General features: G+C 35.5%; 2 protein-coding genes across 3 annotated transcripts; one reads left to right on the forward strand and one right to left on the reverse strand.

The window, feature by feature from the left end:
• Positions 1-4,471: 4,471 nt before the first annotated feature.
• LOC21408941 (protein PAF1 homolog) lies at positions 4,472-9,196 on the forward strand. Of its 2 annotated transcripts, none has more exons than XM_024166690.1 (14): positions 4,472-4,783; positions 4,918-5,335; positions 5,373-6,154; positions 6,392-6,460; positions 6,643-6,750; positions 6,840-7,020; positions 7,112-7,188; positions 7,281-7,400; positions 7,608-7,713; positions 7,956-8,042; positions 8,131-8,199; positions 8,292-8,363; positions 8,502-8,645; positions 8,770-9,196. In XM_024166690.1, exons 2-14 carry the CDS (start codon positions 5,141-5,143, stop codon positions 8,911-8,913), a joined length of 2,154 nt encoding a protein of 717 aa, XP_024022458.1. In that variant the 5' UTR covers positions 4,472-4,783; positions 4,918-5,140; the 3' UTR covers positions 8,914-9,196. The 2 variants fall into 2 exon arrangements, with proteins under 2 accessions (XP_024022458.1, XP_024022457.1); XM_024166689.1 differs by having other exon boundaries at positions 4,918-5,315; positions 5,353-6,154.
• A 315-nt stretch (positions 9,197-9,511) lies between these two features.
• Positions 9,512-20,903, reverse strand: LOC21408942 (MMS19 nucleotide excision repair protein homolog). Its single transcript, XM_024166696.1, has 20 exons — positions 20,707-20,903; positions 19,939-20,001; positions 19,810-19,864; positions 19,452-19,549; positions 18,669-18,827; positions 18,491-18,550; positions 17,336-17,524; positions 16,554-16,607; positions 15,569-15,655; positions 14,762-15,452; positions 13,602-13,978; positions 13,226-13,299; positions 12,915-13,020; positions 11,870-12,759; positions 11,362-11,437; positions 11,157-11,268; positions 10,418-10,494; positions 10,165-10,245; positions 9,945-10,024; positions 9,512-9,829 (listed from the first exon to the last, which is right to left on the reverse strand). Exons 1-20 carry the CDS (start codon positions 20,776-20,778, stop codon positions 9,814-9,816), a joined length of 3,417 nt encoding a protein of 1,138 aa, XP_024022464.1. The 5' UTR covers positions 20,779-20,903; the 3' UTR covers positions 9,512-9,813.
• Positions 20,904-21,971: the final 1,068 nt, after the last annotated feature.

Here is a 21,971-nt window from a genome sequence, read left to right on the forward strand (position 1 = left end):
TTAACATCATAATTCATAATCAACATGTTTTTGATGGCGACCATATTAAAGAGGATCTCTTTGCGGCTAGTCACGCCGATTATTTGCTAGCGGAAGTTGTGGGACTGATGCGATTAATAGATTAATGGTCGATTAGAGAGCAAATTACATTCAACAATAAAAGTATTACCGTAGTCCCACATCAACCACATGTAAGGGTTAAAAGCGTTTATTAATCTTAGCAACACCCTTCGGCTATTTTTTGGGTAGGCAAACCAATGTCATATTTAACACTATTTTTTTATAGCATGCTAAATCTCTAATAAAGTATGACATTATTATGCGCTAATATCAGATTTTAATATATGTGTAAGAATATCACTCCCCAATACAATATTAGTTTAAGTATTAAATCTAGCATATGTCATAACAATGTTACCAATGAACGTAAAAATGTACGAAAATGTGGAAAAAAAAAAAAAAAAAAACAATGAGGAACCATGGCACATTCATCATCACAAGCTCCCTATCAACATCGATTGAGAAAGAATGAGAAACCTGAACGGCATTGGAGTTAATAAACGACAATCAACTGTACAATAAAACGACGACGACGTAGAAAACACAATTACCTCAAACAACGACAACAATAAAAGGGCTGAGTAAAAACGACGACAAAGAGAGTGACCAGTGAAACAACAAGAAACAGAGAAACGACAATGACCTCAACCAACGAGAACAAACTAGAACCAACGATTAAGAAATGACAAATTGTCAAAAACGTCGAAAACGGCAATCGCCTCAACCAACGAGAACAAACTAACATAAACGACGTGGAAAAAACTGGAACCACAACAAATTGAGAAACGAAATGAAACACAACAAACAAAAGATGAAAACAAACGTGGAAACAACATCAATATGCACCTAAATACTAAGCGGCAATCCGTTTTTGGGGTGGGCTTCTCTTTTTATTTTTTCTTTTAGGTTTTTTTTTTTTCTCTCTTTTTTCTTCCTTATCTTTTCTTATTGCATCTTTTAACCTTTAATTTTTATATGTTTTTAAATATATCTCATTTAAATAATTTTCTTTTCTTATTAAATCTTTTAACCTTTAATTTTTATATGTTTTTAAATATATCTCATTTAAAAAATTTCTTACAGTTATCTAAAATGTTATTTTTTTTCCTAATTATCCTACTAAATTAATTTATTCATCCCTGTATAAATATTTTTTTGACTATGATCCTTATAAATTTTAGATTCAGTTGCATAGCATTTCGCACAAATTTCTTTCTATCTTTAAGTTTTTTTATCCTATCTTTTGATTTAGATTTTTTTCCACTTTTATCTTTATTTCTTTTATTTATTTATTTTTTCCTTAACGATTTATACAAATGTTATACACGCGGTTTTTTAGTAGTACAAGAAATCACAGCAATATATATAAACTACAATCGCCGTAAGGCACGACAACAAAATAGAAATGACAGTTGACAAGATATAAGGACAAAGGACAAAAACGACAAGAAAGTGGATTGCCAATGAAACGACAACAATTGGAAGATGCTATGAAATAACAAACGACAACAACGTAAGAATGACTAAAAAAAACGAAAAAAAAAAGTGGGCAAGATAACAAAAAGGAAAATTGATGATATTAAAACGGCAATCTCCTTAAAAAATGATAACCAAAACAAAAACGACAATCACCTCAAACAACATGGTAAAACGACAAAGATTGGAAAACAGCGACAATAATTAAACAAAACAAATTGAAAACGACATCAATAATACGTGGAGGTCTGGAGGATGGCAATTTGGTAAACGACAATCTTTTGGCAAACGACAATCACCTCAACTAAGGACAACAAACTGAAAACACAAGAGAATGATAAGAAACGACAGAGATTATAGTAAATAACGACGACAAAGATGCAACGACATAAACATCAACAAACGATTACAGCTTCAACCATGTGTGTCTATCGTGGTTGCTTATAAATTTAGAAGGGAAGAAAATATTATATTTCTGATTTTTAAGTTTTTTTGAAAGTAATATTTATCCTTCACAATAAAGGACGAACTTTTTTTTTTTTTTAAGGGAAACAATAAAGTGAAAGTTCTGTTATGGGAATAACCCATTGCTACGAGCTTTCAATTATGTTTTTAAATTTTATGGTGTAAAATGAGCAATGAGTTTTGATAAGTTTAAATGTTCATTTTTGGGTTCACATTCTATGAAATATCATATAAAGTGTTAACGTCCTCTCTGTTGGGAAAATCGGATATTTCCCACTCAAAAACAAGTTCACTATGAATAGTACTCTAAGAACAGTACAATACGCAGCCTACAAACCCGACAGATAGCTACTGAATACTAACAATTATAGAAAAATACCATAATGCAAAATTACTAAAGCAAGAATAAAAATAAAGAACACACCAGGATTTAGCGAGGTTCAGTAAATTGTCTACATCCTCAGGACACCACTGTAGTAGACCACTTCACTAATCTCAAAGAACAATTACAACTTTGGGGTACTTATGACCCACTACTAGGATATTCTTATTAAAGAACCTCCTTAAAGTTGAGTAAGAAGAGATGATTTTTGGATACTAAACAAAGGAGCAGAAAGAGCTTATTTATAGAAGCCAAAAGTCCTAAGCCCCCTTCATACAAAAACAATGTGAGACTTCCCACAAACAAGCTAAAACACAACACTTTCAAGGTAGGTATATAATCTAACTAAAAAAATAACGACGCTTATTTTTATTTTTTATTTAAAAAAAAAAAGAAGAAAAAACTCATGTTCCTTCAGTTTTAATGCCCGAAAGAACTACTAATTTCTAGGCTTAGAAGTCTTTAAAAAAAAAAAAAAGGCTTCATTAGATCCTTAACTTCATGTGAATTTTCTTCAACAATTCGGTTTCCTACAACAAGAGCAACACTTCCGATCTAAAAGCGAGTTTAAACTTGGACAAAATTCACAAACTTGAAAAGAAATGACAAAGTTCTTTATCCAAAACAAAGGTTTTAAGCTTGCATAATCGGGGAAAAGTTCAAAATTAAGGCCCCGTTCATTTCGCTGATTCGAGTTTAGAATTCGAGTTTTGTTACAGTAAAAGGCTCTTACAAACAATCACATCTAACTTTTTTGCTACAATAAAAAATTCTCACATAAAATCACATCTCAACTCGAATTAAAAACTCAAATCAGCGAATTAAACGGCCTTTTGGTTGCTTACATTATTGCGTGAAAATTTTTTGATGCATAGTGAGTTATTATTGTGAAAAGTTGCAGTTGCGACAGGATAAACAAGCAAAACAGAGGATCGCAACTCCTACTACTTCCACACAAGTAACACACATATATTCATAAGGGATTTCATCACCTTCATTCTCCCACCAAAAAAGCGAATATTGAGAGCTAAACGACATTAACGAGGCTGTTTATTGGAGAGAAACTGACCTACATATAAAGCCAATCACTTTCATGTCGTTTAATGTATAAGAAGAATTCCCACATCGTCCTCTACTTTATGCAACAGGGTATCTAATCCTACGATACTTTTTTCTTTCTTTTCTTTTTCTTTTTTTTTTCTTTTTTGAAATTTAAAGGTGGCGGTACTCAGTCGCTGATTTTTTTTTTTAAAAGGAAAACTGATCACTGGAACTCTATCCTATGGAATAAAAAGATGTAAAATTAATTCAGCTAAAAAAGTTAGATATAAAATTATCATTAAATTGCGCCTATAATTAAAATAAAATACTATTTTTTTTGTTGAATATAATAAAATACTTAGACCTCGTTCATTTCACTAATTTGAGTTTTCAGTTTTAAGTTTCTACAGTAAAAAGCTTTCAAAAAATATCACATCTAACTTTTTCTGCTACAGTAAAAAGCTCTCAGAAAATGTCACATCTCAGCTCGAATTGAAAACTCAAATCTGCGAAGTGAATGAGGCCTTAGGTCTTGTTTATTTCACCGATTCGAGTTTTTAATTTTAAATTTTTACAGTAAAAAGTTATCTGAAAATATCATATCTAACTTTTTCTGTTACAGTAAAAAGCTCTTAAAAAATGTCACATCTCAACTCGAATTAAAAACTCGAATCTGCAAAGTGAACGAGACCTTAATCATAATGTGTCTCTATTGATGACATTAGTTTCTACCGAAATTCATATTAAATTAAAAAAGTATATAAAATGGGCAGTTATTATATAAATTTGATGATTAAAAAAATCTATTTTTTTTAAGTAAAACATAGATTTTTCAATAGATCATTTTTAATAACCTTTGACAGGAACTCCCTGCTAATAAAAATGACATTCTATTAAAAAGAGATAGATTATATTTATTTCACATAAACTTAAATTGTGTGTATGAAAAAAAAATTATAATAAAAAAATTAAATTTAAATTTTTATAAAAAAAATACTATAACAATAAATTTTAGTTATGACTTCACTAGTGCAACTTGATCAAAAATATGCACACACCTAAGAAAAATTACATTAAGATCTAGTTTGGGAAAATTACATCAAAATTGCAGGGTCTGACAGTCGGTGACGTGGGAAACAAAATCCGAGATCTCACAAGAGTAGACAACACCGAGCTGGCCGAGGTTGCCGTCTTACTTCTCTCCGGTCACTCTTTCTTCCTACTTTCTTCTACCACCCTCCTCCTCTCAGTCTCAGTCTAAGACCTAGGGTTAGGGTTTGGATTTGGATTTCTTCTCTAACATTCCTCAATCCTAATTTCACTCTCGTCGCCATCGATCCCTCTCTTTCTCTCTCCTAGGTTTGTCTTTTTAACTTGATATTTTTCCTTTCCTTTTTGCTCCCAATTAAGCCCTTAATTTTTTATTGGATTGGATTAGATACTATATGAAATTTTTTATTTTTTTTGATTGCCATGTTTGATCTCCTCTGAAGCGTGGAATTAATCAATCTGAGGAAGTTTCAAGTTTGTGATTCAGTTTGAAGAAGTTTGTGCCTAGTATTCTCTCTCCTAGGGTTTGTTTGCTTTTCGCAATTACAAATTTTTCTTCTTTCTCCCTCTCCACTCCAACTCTCGGAGTGATTTAGCTCTTAGAGAGAGAAATTGGAAGGCTGGGAATTGATCGAGTAGTGTTGGCTTGGGTTTTGAGGATCGATTATGGCCTCGTACCGGCCGTTCGCGCCGCAATCGTCGTTCGGGCCGTCGCCGAATCAGAATCCTCTGGCCCCGCCGCCAAATCAGAATCCTCTGACCCCGCCTCCAAATCAGAATCCTCTGGCGCCGCCGCCGCCGCCGCCGTCGCAGCAGCAGCGGGGAAATCAGTACAACCAAAATTGGGGATTCAGTGGCGGGGGGGGGGGCGAACCAAAATTGGGGATTCAGTGGCGGTGAGGGCTCAGCTCCGTATAACAACAGTAGCTACGGGCCTTCTTCGTCTTCGTCCCAGCATTACGGCGGACCTCCCAGAAGTCAACACCCTCCTCCACCGCTTCCTCATCAGCAGTACTCTTATCCGCCGCCTCCTCCTCCGCCAGATTCTTCGTACCCGCCTCCACCGCCGCCACCAGCCCCCGCGATGCAGCAGCCTCCCGCATACTACCCGCCTTCCCAGTTTCCTCAGTACAACAATCCCCAGCCAATGCAGCCATTGCAGCAGCCCCCGCCACCTCCGCCACCACCTTCGTCTCCGCCTCCGCCTCCGAGCTCACCTCCGCCGCCTCCTCCTCCGCAGAGCCAGGGGAAGGAGAATGTTCACCATAGGGGATTGCAAGAGCGGGATAGAGGGGTTTCTAAGGAGGTCGCCGGGTCTGGGAGGCGAGAACACGGGTACTCGAATCACCACGGGACTCACCATAAACAGCATAAGTATCCTGTCCCCTCAGTGCCGGTGAAGAAATCAAATGGGCCTATGGGAAGAGTGGAGACGGAAGAAGAGAGGAGGTTGAGAAAGAAGAGGGAATTTGAGAAGCAAAAGCAAGAGGAGAAACATAGGCAGCATTTGAAGGAATCTCAGCACTCGGCTCTGCAGAAGACCCAGATTTTGTCTGCAGCCAAGGGGCACGGTTCTATTGCCGGATCAAGAATGGGGGAGAGGAGGGCTACTTCATTCTTGAGCGGTGAGAGGATTGAAAACAGGCTTAAGAAGCCAACGACATTTTTATGCAAGTTGAAGTGAGTATGTTGACATTGACTCAGTCTTTGTTATTACACTTTTTGTTTCCCATTGATCTCGATATTACTCCAATGAATTGAAAAATAAGTGAAATTGTGGACAAAGTAGGAGAATTATAGCTATAGACATTTGGAAATCATTCATATTTTGATAGAAAGTTTAGCAGATAGTAGCTTTGGGACGTATAGAGCACTTAACGTCCATGTACTGACATTTAACTTTTATGCTCTTTGAAGGTTCCGTAATGAACTTCCAGATCCAAGTGCACAACCGAAGCTCATGTCAATGAAGAGAGAGAAGGATCAGTATGTCATTCTCGTTTGTTTTTTAAGACTTTAATCTGTCTTGGACCTTTACCTCTGCGACGAAAATTTCTCTGGCTTGAGTTTTATTCACATTTTAAAGTCGTTGAATTCTGACCATATTCCATAATCTAATTTATTTTGTTCCATATCTCCTGTGGTAATTTTGAGATCCTTTTCTGCAGATATTCAAAGTATACAATCACATCGTTGGAAAAAACATACAAGCCAAAGCTTTTTGTTGAACCAGATCTTGGGATTCCTCTTAACCTACTCGACCTCAGTGTATACAAGTATCATTCTTGACAACTTTTGAGCTACTATGGTTTGGGCTTTTTTTGTGGGTTGGAAAATCTGAACTGTTTATAATTGGTTTGTTTAGTCCTCCCAGTGTTAGACCACCCCTCGACCCAGAGGATGAGGAGTTATTGCGTGACGATGAAGCTGTAACCCCTGTAAAGAAAGATGGCATTAAGAGAAAAGAAAGGCCTACTGATAAAGGAGTTGCATGGCTGGTTAAGACGCAATATATATCTCCTCTGAGTATGGAGTCAACAAAACAGGTAATAGATCAATACACAACTTTACAAAACCTAACTTCTTGAGAGAATGTTGTGAAAACTATGTTATGACCGAATCTTTTGGTATATGCAGTCTTTAACTGAAAAGCAAGCGAAAGAACTGCGAGAGCTGAAGGGAGGCCGCAACATTTTGGAGAACCTTAATGACAGGTTTGCTTGATCCCAACATGGCTATGTGAAATGTCAACAACGGCAAAATCCTTGATCTAATTCTTTTACTAAAATTTTCAGTTATTTTTCAGGGATAGACAAATCAAGGAAATTCAGGCATCTTTTGAGGCATGCAAGTCTCGCCCTGTTCATGCTACCAATAAGAGCTTGTATCCTGTTGAGGTTCTTCCTTTGTTACCTGATTTTGATCGGTATGGATTTTTTTTTGCGCTTGTCAAAATCGCTTGTGGGCAAAAAATCTAATTGGTATCTGCACTTATATTTTTATTTATTTTTTAAAAATTTTAAAGAAAAACACTGCTTTTTTTTTTTTGGTCAACGCCATTAGTTAGTTACTATGGAGAGCTTCAGACACATTTGCAATAATTCAACTGTTGCCTTGTATGCTACTCTTGTAGGTATGATGATCAATTCGTTCTTGCGGCATTTGATAGTGCTCCTACGGCTGATTCAGAAGTCTACAGCAAGATGGACCAGTCTATTCGTGATGCTCACGAATCACAGGTAATTTACCTGGTCTTCAGGCATGCATACAAGGAAATAAATATCCCGGATGTGATTATGTAAAAACATATAATTCACCAATATTGATGTATCTCATTACAAGAACTACGAGAATGACATATACAAGTCATTTTTGTCATGAAGGGAAAGTTTACTGGATGGAGCTTTTTCTTCTGACATAATTAACAAAGTTTTCTCAGAAAATTGTGTTCTTGTTATTCATGCCATGATTTCATATGCAGGCCGTCTTAAAAAGTTATAAGGTGACTGGCTCAGATCCGGGGAACCCGGAGAAATTTTTGGCTTATATGGTCCCTTCTCCAGATGAGGTATAGAGATATTCATGTCATCTTCTTGTATGAGACAACCAATCCTGTTGACATGAAGCAACTTATTTCTATTTTTTGTTGGTGGCAGCTATCAAAGGATATTTATGATGAACATGAAGATGTTTCATATTCATGGGTTCGTGAATATCATTGGGATGTACGTACCAGGCTCTGGACTGTTTAAAAAGCTAACCAACATGCAGGGTTTTTGATTGATTACTGACCTTTTTTTTTTGGACGTCTCAACAGGTACGAGGAGATGACGCAGATGACCCTACAACTTACCTGGTTTCGTTTGATGAAACAGAAGCACGCTACTTGGTATCCATTTGAACCAGACTTTATTTCCATTTTGTGTGTGCACGACAGTATCTCATTTTGGAGACTGGACATGAAAAACATGAAACTCATGCATATGAGGCCGGTGGGTTCTTATAAATTCCTTTTCTGTGCATGCAGCCGCTTCCTACGAAGCTTGTTTTAAGGAAAAAGAGGGCTAAAGAAGGAAGATCTGGCGATGAGGTGGAACATTTTCCAGTACCCGCAAGAGTGACCGTAAGGAGGAGACCTACTGTTTCTGTGGTAGAACTGAAGGATGCGGAGGTATGATTATGGGGCTTTTCGTGTGTGTGTGTGTGTGTATTTTGGTTGTGCTTTAATCATTAGTACAACAATGGCCATTATTCTTGATGCTTTAATATTATTTGACTTGATATGATGCTTTTAGGTTTATTCAAATCCGAGAGGAAGTCTTTCAAATTTTAAAAGAGGCGGCTCTGATGTTGAAGACGGTCTTGAGAGATCGCATAAGGTGGCGCGACAAGAAGACGTTGATGAGTATAGTGGTGCTGAAGATGATTTGTCTGTTTAATTTGCCGTCATAGAAGAAGTTTCGCAATTTTTGTAGCTTTTAGTAGGTGGTTTGGCACTTACGCTGCTCCAATGCTAAGTTATTAAGCCAGAGTGATAAAAATTCCATACTCTGATTTCATTACCATATTGCTGTGTACCTTATATATAGTTTTACTTTCTAACTTTTAGGGGGGTTTATTCGTTGTAGATTTTTTTATCAATACCATTAAGTAACACATGTACAAAAAGATTGGACATGATAAAGAAGTCTTCCACCGCAAGCAACTTTTTTTTTGGCTAAATTCCATATCAAGTAGTTGAAAGAATTCAATTGTAATACTTTTTTTTTTCAAAAAGGAAAAATAAATAAATTCCGTTTGTTGCTTTATCTTTGGTCAGCATTGTGAAGACAAGCGTATGGCATGTCGGCCTGAAGACAAGCGTATGTGCAAAATTGCTACTGATTTTAAAATGTTGCAAAAGTGATAGAACTAGCCAAATTCAAACTGATAATGATGTTTTATCCTAATTGCCTACCAACACAACGACAAATATATTCCTTAAAATAAGGAAATAGAAACATTCCATTAAATGATAATATTGTTTTTAATAGCGTCATTATTATTAAATAAAAAGGGCATATATGATACGACTCTCCCACTGATGTTGCATTTGAGCACTTAAAAGGATCGTGAGATTACCGACCAAGAATGAAATCAACCATCACTCAGAATTTTAATTCAACTATAAACAAATAATTTGCAGAGAAAGAGAGAAGCTAGAAACAAAATTTCAGAGCACTTAGTGTTGATGAACATATATACAATGCTAGATAATCACAAACAAGATATGAATCTTGTATACTCTGCGGGAAGCTCTATCATCCTTGTAAAAATGAATGCTCTTCTATAGTCTATACTCATGCAATTGACGCCCTGTTAAATATCCAAGCAAAACAAGAACCTGTTAAATGGTGAACTGTAACCAACCAAAACAAAAATTAAAACCAAGACAACAGCGACTCTACTTAAAGGTACCCAGAGCACTGACCACGCTTGCTGACATCTGACAGCTTCCTGACGAACAGCCCTCTTCGGATCGTCAAGTGCCTTTGACATAGCTTGTAATACCTGAACAAGTAGTCATTATTATAAGAAAAATGATAAATCATTATGTTTAAGCATTAAGGTTACTATGCCAAAGGCATTATCATATTTGTATCGGCAATCATAGTGTACACAACAACCTCTTGAGATAAAACTCTACTAACCTTTGTTCTCATGGGGTAGATTCTTGTGTGGGGCAACTTAGACATGGCAACAAGACATTGAATTGTTGTCTCTCGAACAAGCTGAATGAGTTGAACAGATACAAAAATGCAGAGTTGAATCACGAATTTTATAAAGTGATGTGATTTAAAATCCATGACCCTACTAGTACAAACTATTTGAGAAAATTTAACAGCAGAACTTGAAGCATACGTCAGAAACAGAATAAACTCCTTAGTAAGAAAGACATCATACCATCATATGAGGGTAAGCAATCAGTCCAATTAGGCAGTTGATAACAGAATGTGCATTCTCTATGACAGCTTCCTCTCCTGCATGGACATGCCAAAAGCGAGTACATTTAGTCATGAGCCACGTTTCATATAGACCAGATGCATGTGCTAGTTTTGTTTTTCCCCTGAGTCTATATGTGTATACTGAAACGACAAATATCTTGCAACAATTCAATTTCATGTTTATAGTTCAGCCAAAATATCTGATGCACGGGCATTCTCGTCTTCTGAGATGTTGCTTTGCATTTTCTTTGTTGTAGGTGTTTTGTTTTGCATTTTGGAATTAGATTCCCTCCTTCACCTGAGATTTCCATCTCAGGTTTATCTGGACTCCTTTGTCCCTACGTCAAACTCTTACATGATTTCAGGTATTTAATCCATCGTACCAACTAAATCGAAGAGAAAAGGCAGTCCGTTCCTTTAAAGATCCAAACCAGGCCAAATTATTAAGCAGATGGTCCTAGGTACAGAAACCTTAAAATTATTTAGAAAAGGTCCAGTTTTTTCTCCAGGTGCAACCTCCAACGGAACGAAACCATTTCTCTATTCTGTTATAGAATGTTAAATACTACAAGGACTAAGGGCATGTTATAGTAAGCAAATTTCGTGGCATCTATGTTTACTTACTGCAATAAGACAAACGTAAACATACAAGTGCACCATAAAAAGCATGTAGGCATGCAAATACATTTTAAACTTACCCTTTTTATCAGTCAATATTGCAGATAAGACTAGCAAAAGACTGTAGAGCTGGTCCTTATCTAGAATATCCTCACTTAAAATAGATAATCCCTCCAGCAGTAATGATATTAGCTGCAAGAGTTATGTAGTATTTTATTGTGTAAAGTTGTTGATCATATACAAAAAATCGCGGCATATATAAGCTTAAGTTTCCTTGCCACCAACCTTCTTAGCTTCACTCACGACAACTATTAGAGGAGCATCTGCGATGATATGCACAGAGGCCCGATACAGCATAGATCTGTTTAAAAGCAGCACTTTTAGTATGTAAAATCAGAAGATTGCTTTCAGATAGGACTTTAAAGCTTAAATTGGTTGACACGAGATTATTCAAGGTGCTAGCTTCAAGCCATCATTCAAAGTCAACAACGTTAAGATACAGAACTAAGTTCTTTAATCTTGTACTTCAAATAGCTAATTACTACGGAAATCTATTTGAGGCCAAATGTTTGCATGTGATTTATGTGCCAATTTAAGCACCTCTATCTCATAGAACATAGGCAAAACTTTTGTTATAAATGGGTACAAATGAGAGCATGCTCTGACGAAGTAATTTTTTCTCATGGGAAAGTAATCTCATCACTATGAAATCATGTCATGTCAATTTGGGAACGTATGGATAAATTCAAAAATTCCACTGTAATTAGTAGTACAGATTAAGAAGTGTGTGTACCTTGAAAAGGATGGATCAAAATTCTTTAGTAAAGACTGCAAAAGAGGCATCACTACTGAGAAAAGATGCTGCTTATAGAGTGGACGTATTATCGCATGAAATATTTTATTCAAACAAACTCCAGAATCACTCATAAGAATATGAAAGGCATCTGCAGCACTTCTTCTTACAGAGGGATGGAAATCTTGCTCAAGAATGTTTTCGAACGAATCCTGCTTCAACTTTGCAGCACGAGTACTGCTGTCTGGCATTAAGCACTCCAAAAGAGTCATGATTACATCTTTTACTTTTTCATGACCACGCAGAAGTAAACCTTTCCCAATCCATGCTAGTCCAACTATGGCATGGACTTGAAGCTGTATATTGTTCATGAGACCAAGGCATAAATCCTTAAGACCCATTCCATTGCCATTCCTCTGTAAGACTTCATTGTCACGAAAAAACCATGATTTTGTTTTGAAAATTATATCCATTGCATCTTCCAAAGTGGACTCCCTTGAGATCTCAGTGCTCTTGGCTTTCGTATCAAATTTGTTGATCATAGAACCCAAAGCCTGAGCTGAAGGAACATGTCCCCTGAGGAGGGTTGTCAGAAATAAATAAAGTATTTCCTTCATGTTTGGAATTTCTGTTCTTGGCCGAACTGCGATAATTACTGAAGCAAATAATGATAGAACCAATTCATCTCTGTGGGAGATATTGTCTACATGCTGAATAAGTTGTGACTCTTCAAGTTGGACAGGAATGGAAGTCAACGAGGATTTCTTCAATAGAAGAGATGTATTTGAAGAAAGTACAGTATAGGCCTTCTGGAGTATGATGTACTGGATTTCTTCTGAACAACTCCCAACAGTAAGCTTCATTGCCATCATTATTGCATCCAAAAGCCCCTAGAGCAAAAACAAATACACCTTTACCACTTCTTGGAGTAGATTTAACACTTTTTAATTAATAATCAAACCAGGTAAAGAAGCAGAAGTGAAACCAAAGATGCTTTTAATAACACCAACAACAAACGAAAAAAGAAAGTAGCAGGTCTACACACTTTTTCCTGAACCTCAACATTGCAAGATATCCAACTTTCCACGTGGTCCCAAATGTTAGTAGCAAAGCGCAACAGGATTTCTTCAAGACCTTCAGTTTCATGGATCCTGGGTTCATTAAGACAAAGGTTTTAATTAACAGAAGAACAATCTAATAATACTACTGCAAATCTACCATATAATATGTTTGGAAAATATGATGAGAAAACAGAGAAATTAAAGCTGAAGTGAGGTTAATTTTCGGTTCTGGTGGTAGCATTTAGCTTTAAGAGAGGGAGGTCGAGCAAATATCTTGGAATGTTAGAATTCATACCACGGAATAACCTTTTCAGAATAGAATTGCAGAAGTTGAATTGCTACTTCGGCAGAGCTCACATTTCCATGTACCTAAACAAACAGATTACAAATTGAAACAGCAATCAGGGTCTTTTCCTAAAAAATATGTTTGAAGAAAAAAATGAAATATCCTCAGTTCTTTAGACGTCAGGCGTCATCAGGCATAACTATTTCCCTTGGATGTCAAAAGAGAATATCCAATAACATAATCACATCTTTTCTCATACATTAATCAAACCAATGGATGTCCAAAGAACCAAAATATCAACTTCTTGACTGAAGACATTCCGAACGTCTCAAAAGAACAGTGTTTGCAGTCTATCAAACAAGAAGTCATAAGATGATTTACGTACATAAAAATCAGATACGTAAGAAAATATAGCGCCTTCCAACCCTTGAACAATATTCAGCATATGATTTCGCCCACTTGCACCAATTTCAGAGACTGCTTCCAGTTTGAGTGGAAAAGGTAAGGTACAATTATCAACAGAAACCCAGGAAACCATCTTTTCAACAACTATAGAATTGTAGCTCTGTGCCTTCTCAGACTCATATCTACTAACGAAAGAGCCAATATGAACTAATGCCTTCAAGGCGAGCTTCCATAAAAATTTCTGGTTGAAATCTTTGAAGATGATTGACATGAGTGTTGTTAAAATATTCTTGAATACATTATCCGATATTGCTAAAAGATCTTCAGGAAATGTGGCCAAGATCTGCAAGCTCCTCACTGCAATATAATGCTATTAAAATTTACACGCTGGTTACTAAATTATAGTATGAACAGCAACTTGAAATGAATGGGAAAAAATCAAAAGAAATAGCATGTAGGATTTAATACTTGAAAATGGATTCCAGTTTGCATCTCTCACAACATCGCATACGAAAAATCATTTGGAAAAAATAAATGCCAATTTGAAACTTAAATAACTTGTGCTTCCGAGGAACCGTCCTTAAAAAAATGCCAATTTTCTTCAATCCCTCCGGAGGGACCGTCCTTCCAACGTAACATGTAGTTATGAAAATGTAACATGACAATTATTAAACGTAACATCGACATTGGAGAGAAGCAACATAGCCTATAGATGACTAAATTCTTTAGTGTCACTTCTCTCTAACATTGTTGTTACATAAATAATTGTAATGTTACGTTTTCATAACTATGCGTTATGTTGGATGGGCCTCCCGCCGGAGAATCCGAAGAAAAGCAGTAATTTATAAACTCTCCGTAACAGATTATAAGAAGGTATTGCAGGAAAAAAATTCAAAACTGCCCCAATATATGATCCTAAAACGCATGTTCCTGTTTTCACTAAAACATGAAATTATGGGTATTGACGTACAGATGATTATTAGAGTGGAAGTACAACTATGCATAATTTTCAGAAACTAAGCACGCATTATTTCATGCTACAGTTTCTAAAACTAGTGTAGGGCAAAGAAAAAGTTATTACGTAACGAACATTGACTTGTCTAAACAGTTAAAATATCTTAACAAAACTAGAGTATTTACCTCGGAGGTAAATATCCACATCATCAGCACCTTCATTAGCAGTTGTTTCAAGGATAGAACAGAGGGCATCAATTAGAGAAACACAAAAACTCTGAAGGATGCAACAAAATGTCTCATGAGCTGGAATAGAGTTTGACGCAAGCTCCCTAGAGTATATAACCAAATCTCTGCACGCTGCAAGGAGTTCCATACAGAGATATAGGGCTCCAAAATTTAGAAACCAATCCCTGGATGAACTTCTAATGGAAAGCTGTAAGATATCCACCAAAGGGCGAAAGAACGTTTCAAGCACTCTATTACAGGAAGCAATAGAAGTCTTTGTGGTAATATATAGAATGCGACCAACCACATGTAACCTCTGTTTGCCTTGCAAAGGAATATCCTTATAACGCCCATAACTTGTCATGGTGTTAAAAACAGTACTTATATCTTCATCATCCACAATCATACTTAAAAGTAAATTGTTATTTTGCATGACAACTGTTTCCAACAGCACTAGAGCTTCAGATACAACTTCATTCTCCTGAAAGCCAAGACCATCTATCGATTCTGAGTAAAAAGATTCAGTAGGCTCCTTCAATGAAGTGCTTATTGCGTTTTTTATAGAACTCCAAAGAATTCCTGCATGTCTTGCCATCCTGTCTGCTCCATACTTTATTGAGCAATAGCTTAAATATTTCAAAGAATCAATCTGCCAACAAAAAAAAAAAAAAAATCAGCACAAAAAATTATGGTGTACTTTCTGTGACATAAAAGTGAATGCCATTGCTCTCATAACCATCCGGAGATGTTTCAAATGGCACCAACCTTTGCTGATGACAGAGAAGAAGAGAGTTTTTCAAGAAGCAAGGGAATGACAAATGGCTCCAAAAGAGGTGTTGATGAGAATGCTATCTGCAGAAAAATTAAACTGTACTGTTCAATTTGGTTGCAAATGTAAATATTGTACATCAAACATTACATAAACTATGAAAGTCACGTGCTAAATTAAAAAGATGCCAATGACAAGTGTAACAACCGTTGGTTGCCTTGCAGCCTTTTTTTACAGGATCAGATCTCTAGGGAAAAAAAACAAAAGAAAAAAATCATCTTGTTCACGCACCAAAAGAAATTACTCATCAATTCAAAATATTCATGAGCCCTCTTATTTTCAACCATGCACTGTGCAATTGGTCTTCTATCTTGTTAATTTTTTCATGAGTTTGCCCATTCCAAGCAAAATCTTAATTGTCTCTAAGCCAGTCCCGGTGCCATAGTAGGGGTACTAAAGACTACCATGGGCATACATACACAGTAAAATCTCTTATGCAAACATGAAATGGCTAAAATAGAACCAAGTAAAGTTCACTCAGACGAGTGACTTAGACTGCACTTGTATGAGGAGGGATAACAAAAAATTCAAGCAGAAGGCAGAAAAAAAGAAGCAAGAAAGTCAGGAGACAGACGGAGGAGTAACAAACATATCTCATATTACTTATCATGATCCTTGGAGTATTCTTTTGGTGGAGTGGAATGGTATAAATAATTGTTTAAACATTTATCCTTGAAAATGATTTTAATTTGAATTAATGTGCAGTTTTTCCACCTTCAAATAGATCATGGGCATATTATTAATATTTAGTTACACCAGAGACTTTCCTGTCATGTTTCTATGAGACCATGACAATCATGCATTTCATAAAATTGTTAATATTTACAGTTTGAATGATTAACGTACCAGAAAGATATAGCACACATAAATCACGAACTACAAAACACTGTAAAATGCACACAAATTTCAATTACTGCATACCATTAGGGCCCTTGACAGGTCATCTCTTTTCACATCAACGTCCTCTACCTTATGCTGGATAACATTAAGAATGAAAACCGCAAATCACATACGATTTATATAAAAAGAAATAAGTAAAATAAGAATGAGTAAAGAATAACACATGGAAAACTAATTTACTGATCAAGGTACCTAGATGGTAAGCAAGGAGTGAAAGAAAATAAAAGAAAATGCATCAAACGTGATATGCTTTTGATGTATAATGTCACTAAAATTGATCAGGAATTGTTCTTTATTTTTTTTAACAAAAAAAGGTTCTATAGCTTTTTCTGTATGCCACAAAAGGCAAAAGCTTAAGGATAGATCTCGGGTAGTTTATTTGGTTAGTTATTTAGCTGAGATACAATTAGTTAGAGTTAATGAGCAGTTAGTGAAGGGGATTGTGCTGTTATAATGAACTGATACGTTGTGCAGGTTACTTAAAGGGATTAAGGGAGTATAAATAGGGGAAAATCAGTTAGAGAGATAGGGAATTCGTGGGAACCATTTCAGCTTAGTAAGGGAGCAAGATGAAGTGCAATCCTATCAACACCTGTATCATACATATTTCTCATATCATACAAGAATTACTTTCTTCCCGTTCTTTTCCTCTCTTTTCTTCTGTTATCCTCCTGTGATTCTCAGAACAAGCTGGCGTCCTATCACTTGGGCCTACGATTTTGTAAACAAGCATGCCAAAAAAGACGGGAAAAAAGAGAAAGAAAATTACAGGGCAAAAGAAGTTGAGATAAAAAATTCCTTACATGAGTAAAATGTATGGGAAAGTAACAGCCCAAAACTTCAAAAAGATCTCTAGGAAAACTTGCAAGTGACCCAGATGGGTTTGGAAATAGTCCAACCAAAGCCGGAATAATGTGAAATACTAGCATCAAGCAATGAGGATCCTTCTCTCCATCCACGGATTCGCAGACTGAATATATGATGTCTTCACCCTTGCCAACACCAAGAAAATTGGTTAACTTGAATGAAGGGGCAAAAAAGGATAGGATAAAAGTCCAAAAGAACCAAAAACTATGAGAACTTCCTTGTTCTATGAGAAACCTATACGGGCATGTCTCATCAGACAGAAGAGAGCACAAGACTAAGTTATATGTAAAAGTCATGATGTTGCGGGAACAGAAAAATTTAGCTGGACAAAGTGAGTGAATAGTTCATAACTTGCAATGATATCCACATTCTGGTGTCCAACCGGTTAAAAAAAAAAAAAAAAAAAAAAAAAAAAAAAAAGAAAAAGAGGGGGGGAGAGAGAGAGAGAAGAAGAAGAAGAAGAAGGTAGAACATATAATTTGGATGGCAAGCTTGGAAGTAGTACCAGTGAAGCGACCTCATTGGGATAGGTTACTAAAAGGCACTCCAGAAGTTCAAAGCAAAGCTGCAAGAACATTTTGATGTTTAACTTAGAAGAATAAGATTTTGTGAAAAGACAACAGGTAAGATAAAAGCACGTCATTTTTTTTCTCAAATTTGAATTTATGGTTGCACACTCCTACCTTCCTATCATGCTGACCTAAAGATTGCACCTGGAGGTTCTTTACGTAAGACAGAGCAACTGCTTTTGCATCAGTGGCAGGCACCATACCAGCAAAAAAAAAAAAAAAAAAAAAAAAAAAAAAGAAAGAAGAAGAGAGAGAGAGAGAGAGAAGAAGAAGAAGAAGAAGGTAGAACATATAATTTGGATGGCAAGCTTGGAAGTAGTACCAGTGAAGCGACCTCATTGGGATAGGTTACTAAAAGGCACTCCAGAAGTTCAAAGCAAAGCTGCAAGAACATTTTGATGTTTAACTTAGAAGAATAAGATTTTGTGAAAAGACAACAGGTAAGATAAAAGAGAGAGAGAGAGAAGAAGAAGAAGAAGAAGGTAGAACATATAATTTGGATGGCAAGCTTGGAAGTAGTACCAGTGAAGCGACCTCATTGGGATAGGTTACTAAAAGGCACTCCAGAAGTTCAAAGCAAAGCTGCAAGAACATTTTGATGTTTAACTTAGAAGAATAAGATTTTGTGAAAAGACAACAGGTAAGATAAAAGCACGTCATTTTTTTTCTCAAATTTGAATTTATGGTTGCACACTCCTACCTTCCTATCATGCTGACCTAAAGATTGCACCTGGAGGTTCTTTACGTAAGACAGAGCAACTGCTTTTGCATCAGTGGCAGGCACCATACCAGCATCACTTTTTCTCCTCAGCAATGCCAAGCAACCAACGAGAGCCCCACGTAAAGTTCTCCAATCTACCTGATATCAGCGAATAATTGTCTATTATACTATGGGAATCACAAAGTAGTACATGAGAACATTTAGAAACCGTAAAAGTGGAATAACAAACGTTAAGAGTCCAATCAAATTAAAGCGATGGGGTGCTTTGCCATCACATCATTAAAGTCACGGTAAAAAAATAGTAATAACTTTTCAATATAATAAGATTTCATAAAAACGGGTTTTTTTTTATAAGAAAAAACTTTAGTGATGATATAATCAATTACAAAATTCATAGAAACAGTTATCAGGTATCAGTTGTAGGAAACCTAAGCACCACAATACAACTTTTTTAACTTACAAATTGCTCAAATTAAGAAAATATATGAATGTGACATTTTAATACAGCCAGACTATACCAATGAAATTGAACACTGTATTCTTGTTTTTACATTTATACAGATATTAAAAAAGTATGTTCATAATTTATCAAAGAAAAAAGAAAATATAAGGAAAATAAGATATCATGCAAAGACAGAATTAAAATCAAAGAGGAAGATTGAACACGCCCAGACCAAAAGAACACCATTAAAACACATCAAAAGACCAATAAAAGGTGCATAGGTATGTGTGTGTTGTGGAGGGGACAGAAGGTCAACTCACCAGCCTATCTGCGAAGAAATCAATTAAGCTATGAATTGTGACATTGTCGAGTGGCTTTAATGAAAGATTTGTAAGCAATTCCGCAAGAAGAAGAATACCTGAAGATGGATACCATCATGAACTTTTAAAGATTTTTCTTTTTAATTATGATTTATAGTTAAGGAGAATGGGAAAAAGTGAAAATACAACTGTCTGGACTTTAGAACGTCTTTTCTAATTTCTATTACGAACGGGAAAAAAGAAACACCCAAATGTACTACTTTAGCACATGGGAAAATATAAGAATATCAAATACCAAACTCCACTTACACCAATATCAAATTGCTCTAAAAATGTAGAGAACTCAAATTCAAGATACCTCTTGCACGGATGACATGATCTGTGGTGGTCAGATACATGTCCATCTCTCTGACCTACATGTAAGGGTTACAGATATAAGCAGCAAAAATAGTTTCAATCAACCTAAAAAGGAAGAAATTTTAAATACCAGTTTTTCAATAGTTACTAAGCCATTCTTTACAAGAGAAATGATAGAATCCAAGCTTGCCGCCTGCAGTCACACACGTTAAACAGACTTAAGCATCATTATCCAGGGGCAAAACATAAACTGCGCGACATAAGTTGCGAAATGCTAAATTGAATCAACAAGCTGTTATCGTTACTTGTAAAAGCTTCAACCTCAAATAAAATAATCCTAAAACTAAACTTAAAAATGCAAACAATTAAAAGAAAATGCTTTGCATCGAATTTGTTCTCTACAAATATGATTCAGCTTGTTTCAGCGGGAAATTTCTTTAAAAAAAAAATCACTTCATACTGATTTACACTCTTTTTCCAATACTTATGGGTATAGATAAAAGTGCATTTTACATGGCATATATGAATTATGATCACTATTTAATATCGGAGAAAACTGTAATTCTAATTGGAAAAGCAAAAACTTTTAATTCATAGAATAGAAGCAAAGAATTTATATCAATTTTCTTACAGCATTTAGTTTTCCGAATGACAAAAGAAAAGCGAAATGTTAAAACCTCTACATAATTAAACAATTTATTACATTCCATTTGCTAGAGCAGAGTCCTAGGTCCCAATTAACCAGAAGAATCACATATTAACTAGAGCTAGGGCTTTTTTCACTTCCGCAACAAAGAAACACCGAATAATCAGGGAAAATACCTACAGTATTATAAATGAACGAACTTCACTTCAAATTGGTGATAAAATTTCACAAAAAGAGAAACGGAGCACGAACCTGTTCGTTTAGAGAGCGAGTCGTGTCGACGTATGACTCAATATGCCGAGTCAACACGCTCGGTTCCGCCATTGTTGGCGAGCAGAGAGATTGTAGGGTTTTGTGGAGCCTTATGAACTGAGAGGTTTATAAGTCGGAAACAGGTTTTTCTGATTTTGGAGCAGAGCGTGCTTTAAAGAAACTGTTATTTGCCTCTGGAACCCTATCATTCCAGTTATTTTCTTTTGACTCACCGGAACTTTTGTGAGAGAAAAGAAATTTTTGAATTTAATGGCTTCTTTATTTTTATTTTTTTGAGTTAAGGTGACATAAGTTTAGATTTTGATTTAAGTTAAAGTGTATTTGAGTCTAGTCTTAATTGAGGATTTATTTAGTATGAGGGTTCAAAATTCAAATCAAGGTAATTTTAATTTTGATTTTGGAACCAGAACATGATTCATGATTTTGGATCCAAATCATTATTCTGAAACTAGAATCAGAATCAAGGGTTTGAACTACCCTAAACGAAGTGGGTGGGTGGTTTTAGAATCAGAAGTGATTCATAGTTTAAAACACCACATCATGATCAAACCGTGAATCAGAACCATGCAAACTAAACACTAATTATGGATGAGTCAAATCATAACCAATTTTTACTTTTTGTAAACAAATATTAGTTTGGACCCAGAATCATGATTCTGGGTTCAAAATTCTTATACCAAACAGTCACTAAGTTTGTGTTTGGATGAGCACATTTTGAGGTATGGTTTGAATTGAGAATCTATTTGAGTTTGTGTTTGGGTGGGTCAAAACTTGAATTTGTATTTGAATAGTATTTTAATAATAACTCAGTGGTGATGGAAATTTTAATATGGTATATAAATGTGGTTTTATTCGTATTTTCATTGTGTACACAGAAAAAAAAATCACCTCAAACGGAATTAAAACGAAAAAAATATGGTGTTTTTAATAATAGAAAAAATAGTGTTCATTAATTTGAGTTTGAGTTTAAGAACTTGAGTTGAAGAGGAAATTTGAACTCAGATTTTAGCCCCAAACTCAAATTAAAACTCAAGTTCAAACTCAAATTTTACAAAAGAATGTAAATTTGAATAAAGTTATAACTTGAGTTCAAAATTTTTTCCAGTTTGGGTGCAAATGAACAATGGTTCAAGTATAGCAACTAAATGGGTCATGGGCTTTAAAGGGAATTGTTGTAAGTTTTAGGCTTAAATTAACATATGTCAGTGGACATAATTATTGTAGAAAATACTATAGTCATGTCA

The sequence above is a fragment of the Morus notabilis genome, unplaced genomic scaffold, assembly GCF_000414095.1.
Source record: "Morus notabilis unplaced genomic scaffold, ASM41409v2 Scaffold307, whole genome shotgun sequence".
Lineage (NCBI taxonomy): Eukaryota > Viridiplantae > Streptophyta > Magnoliopsida > Rosales > Moraceae > Morus > Morus notabilis.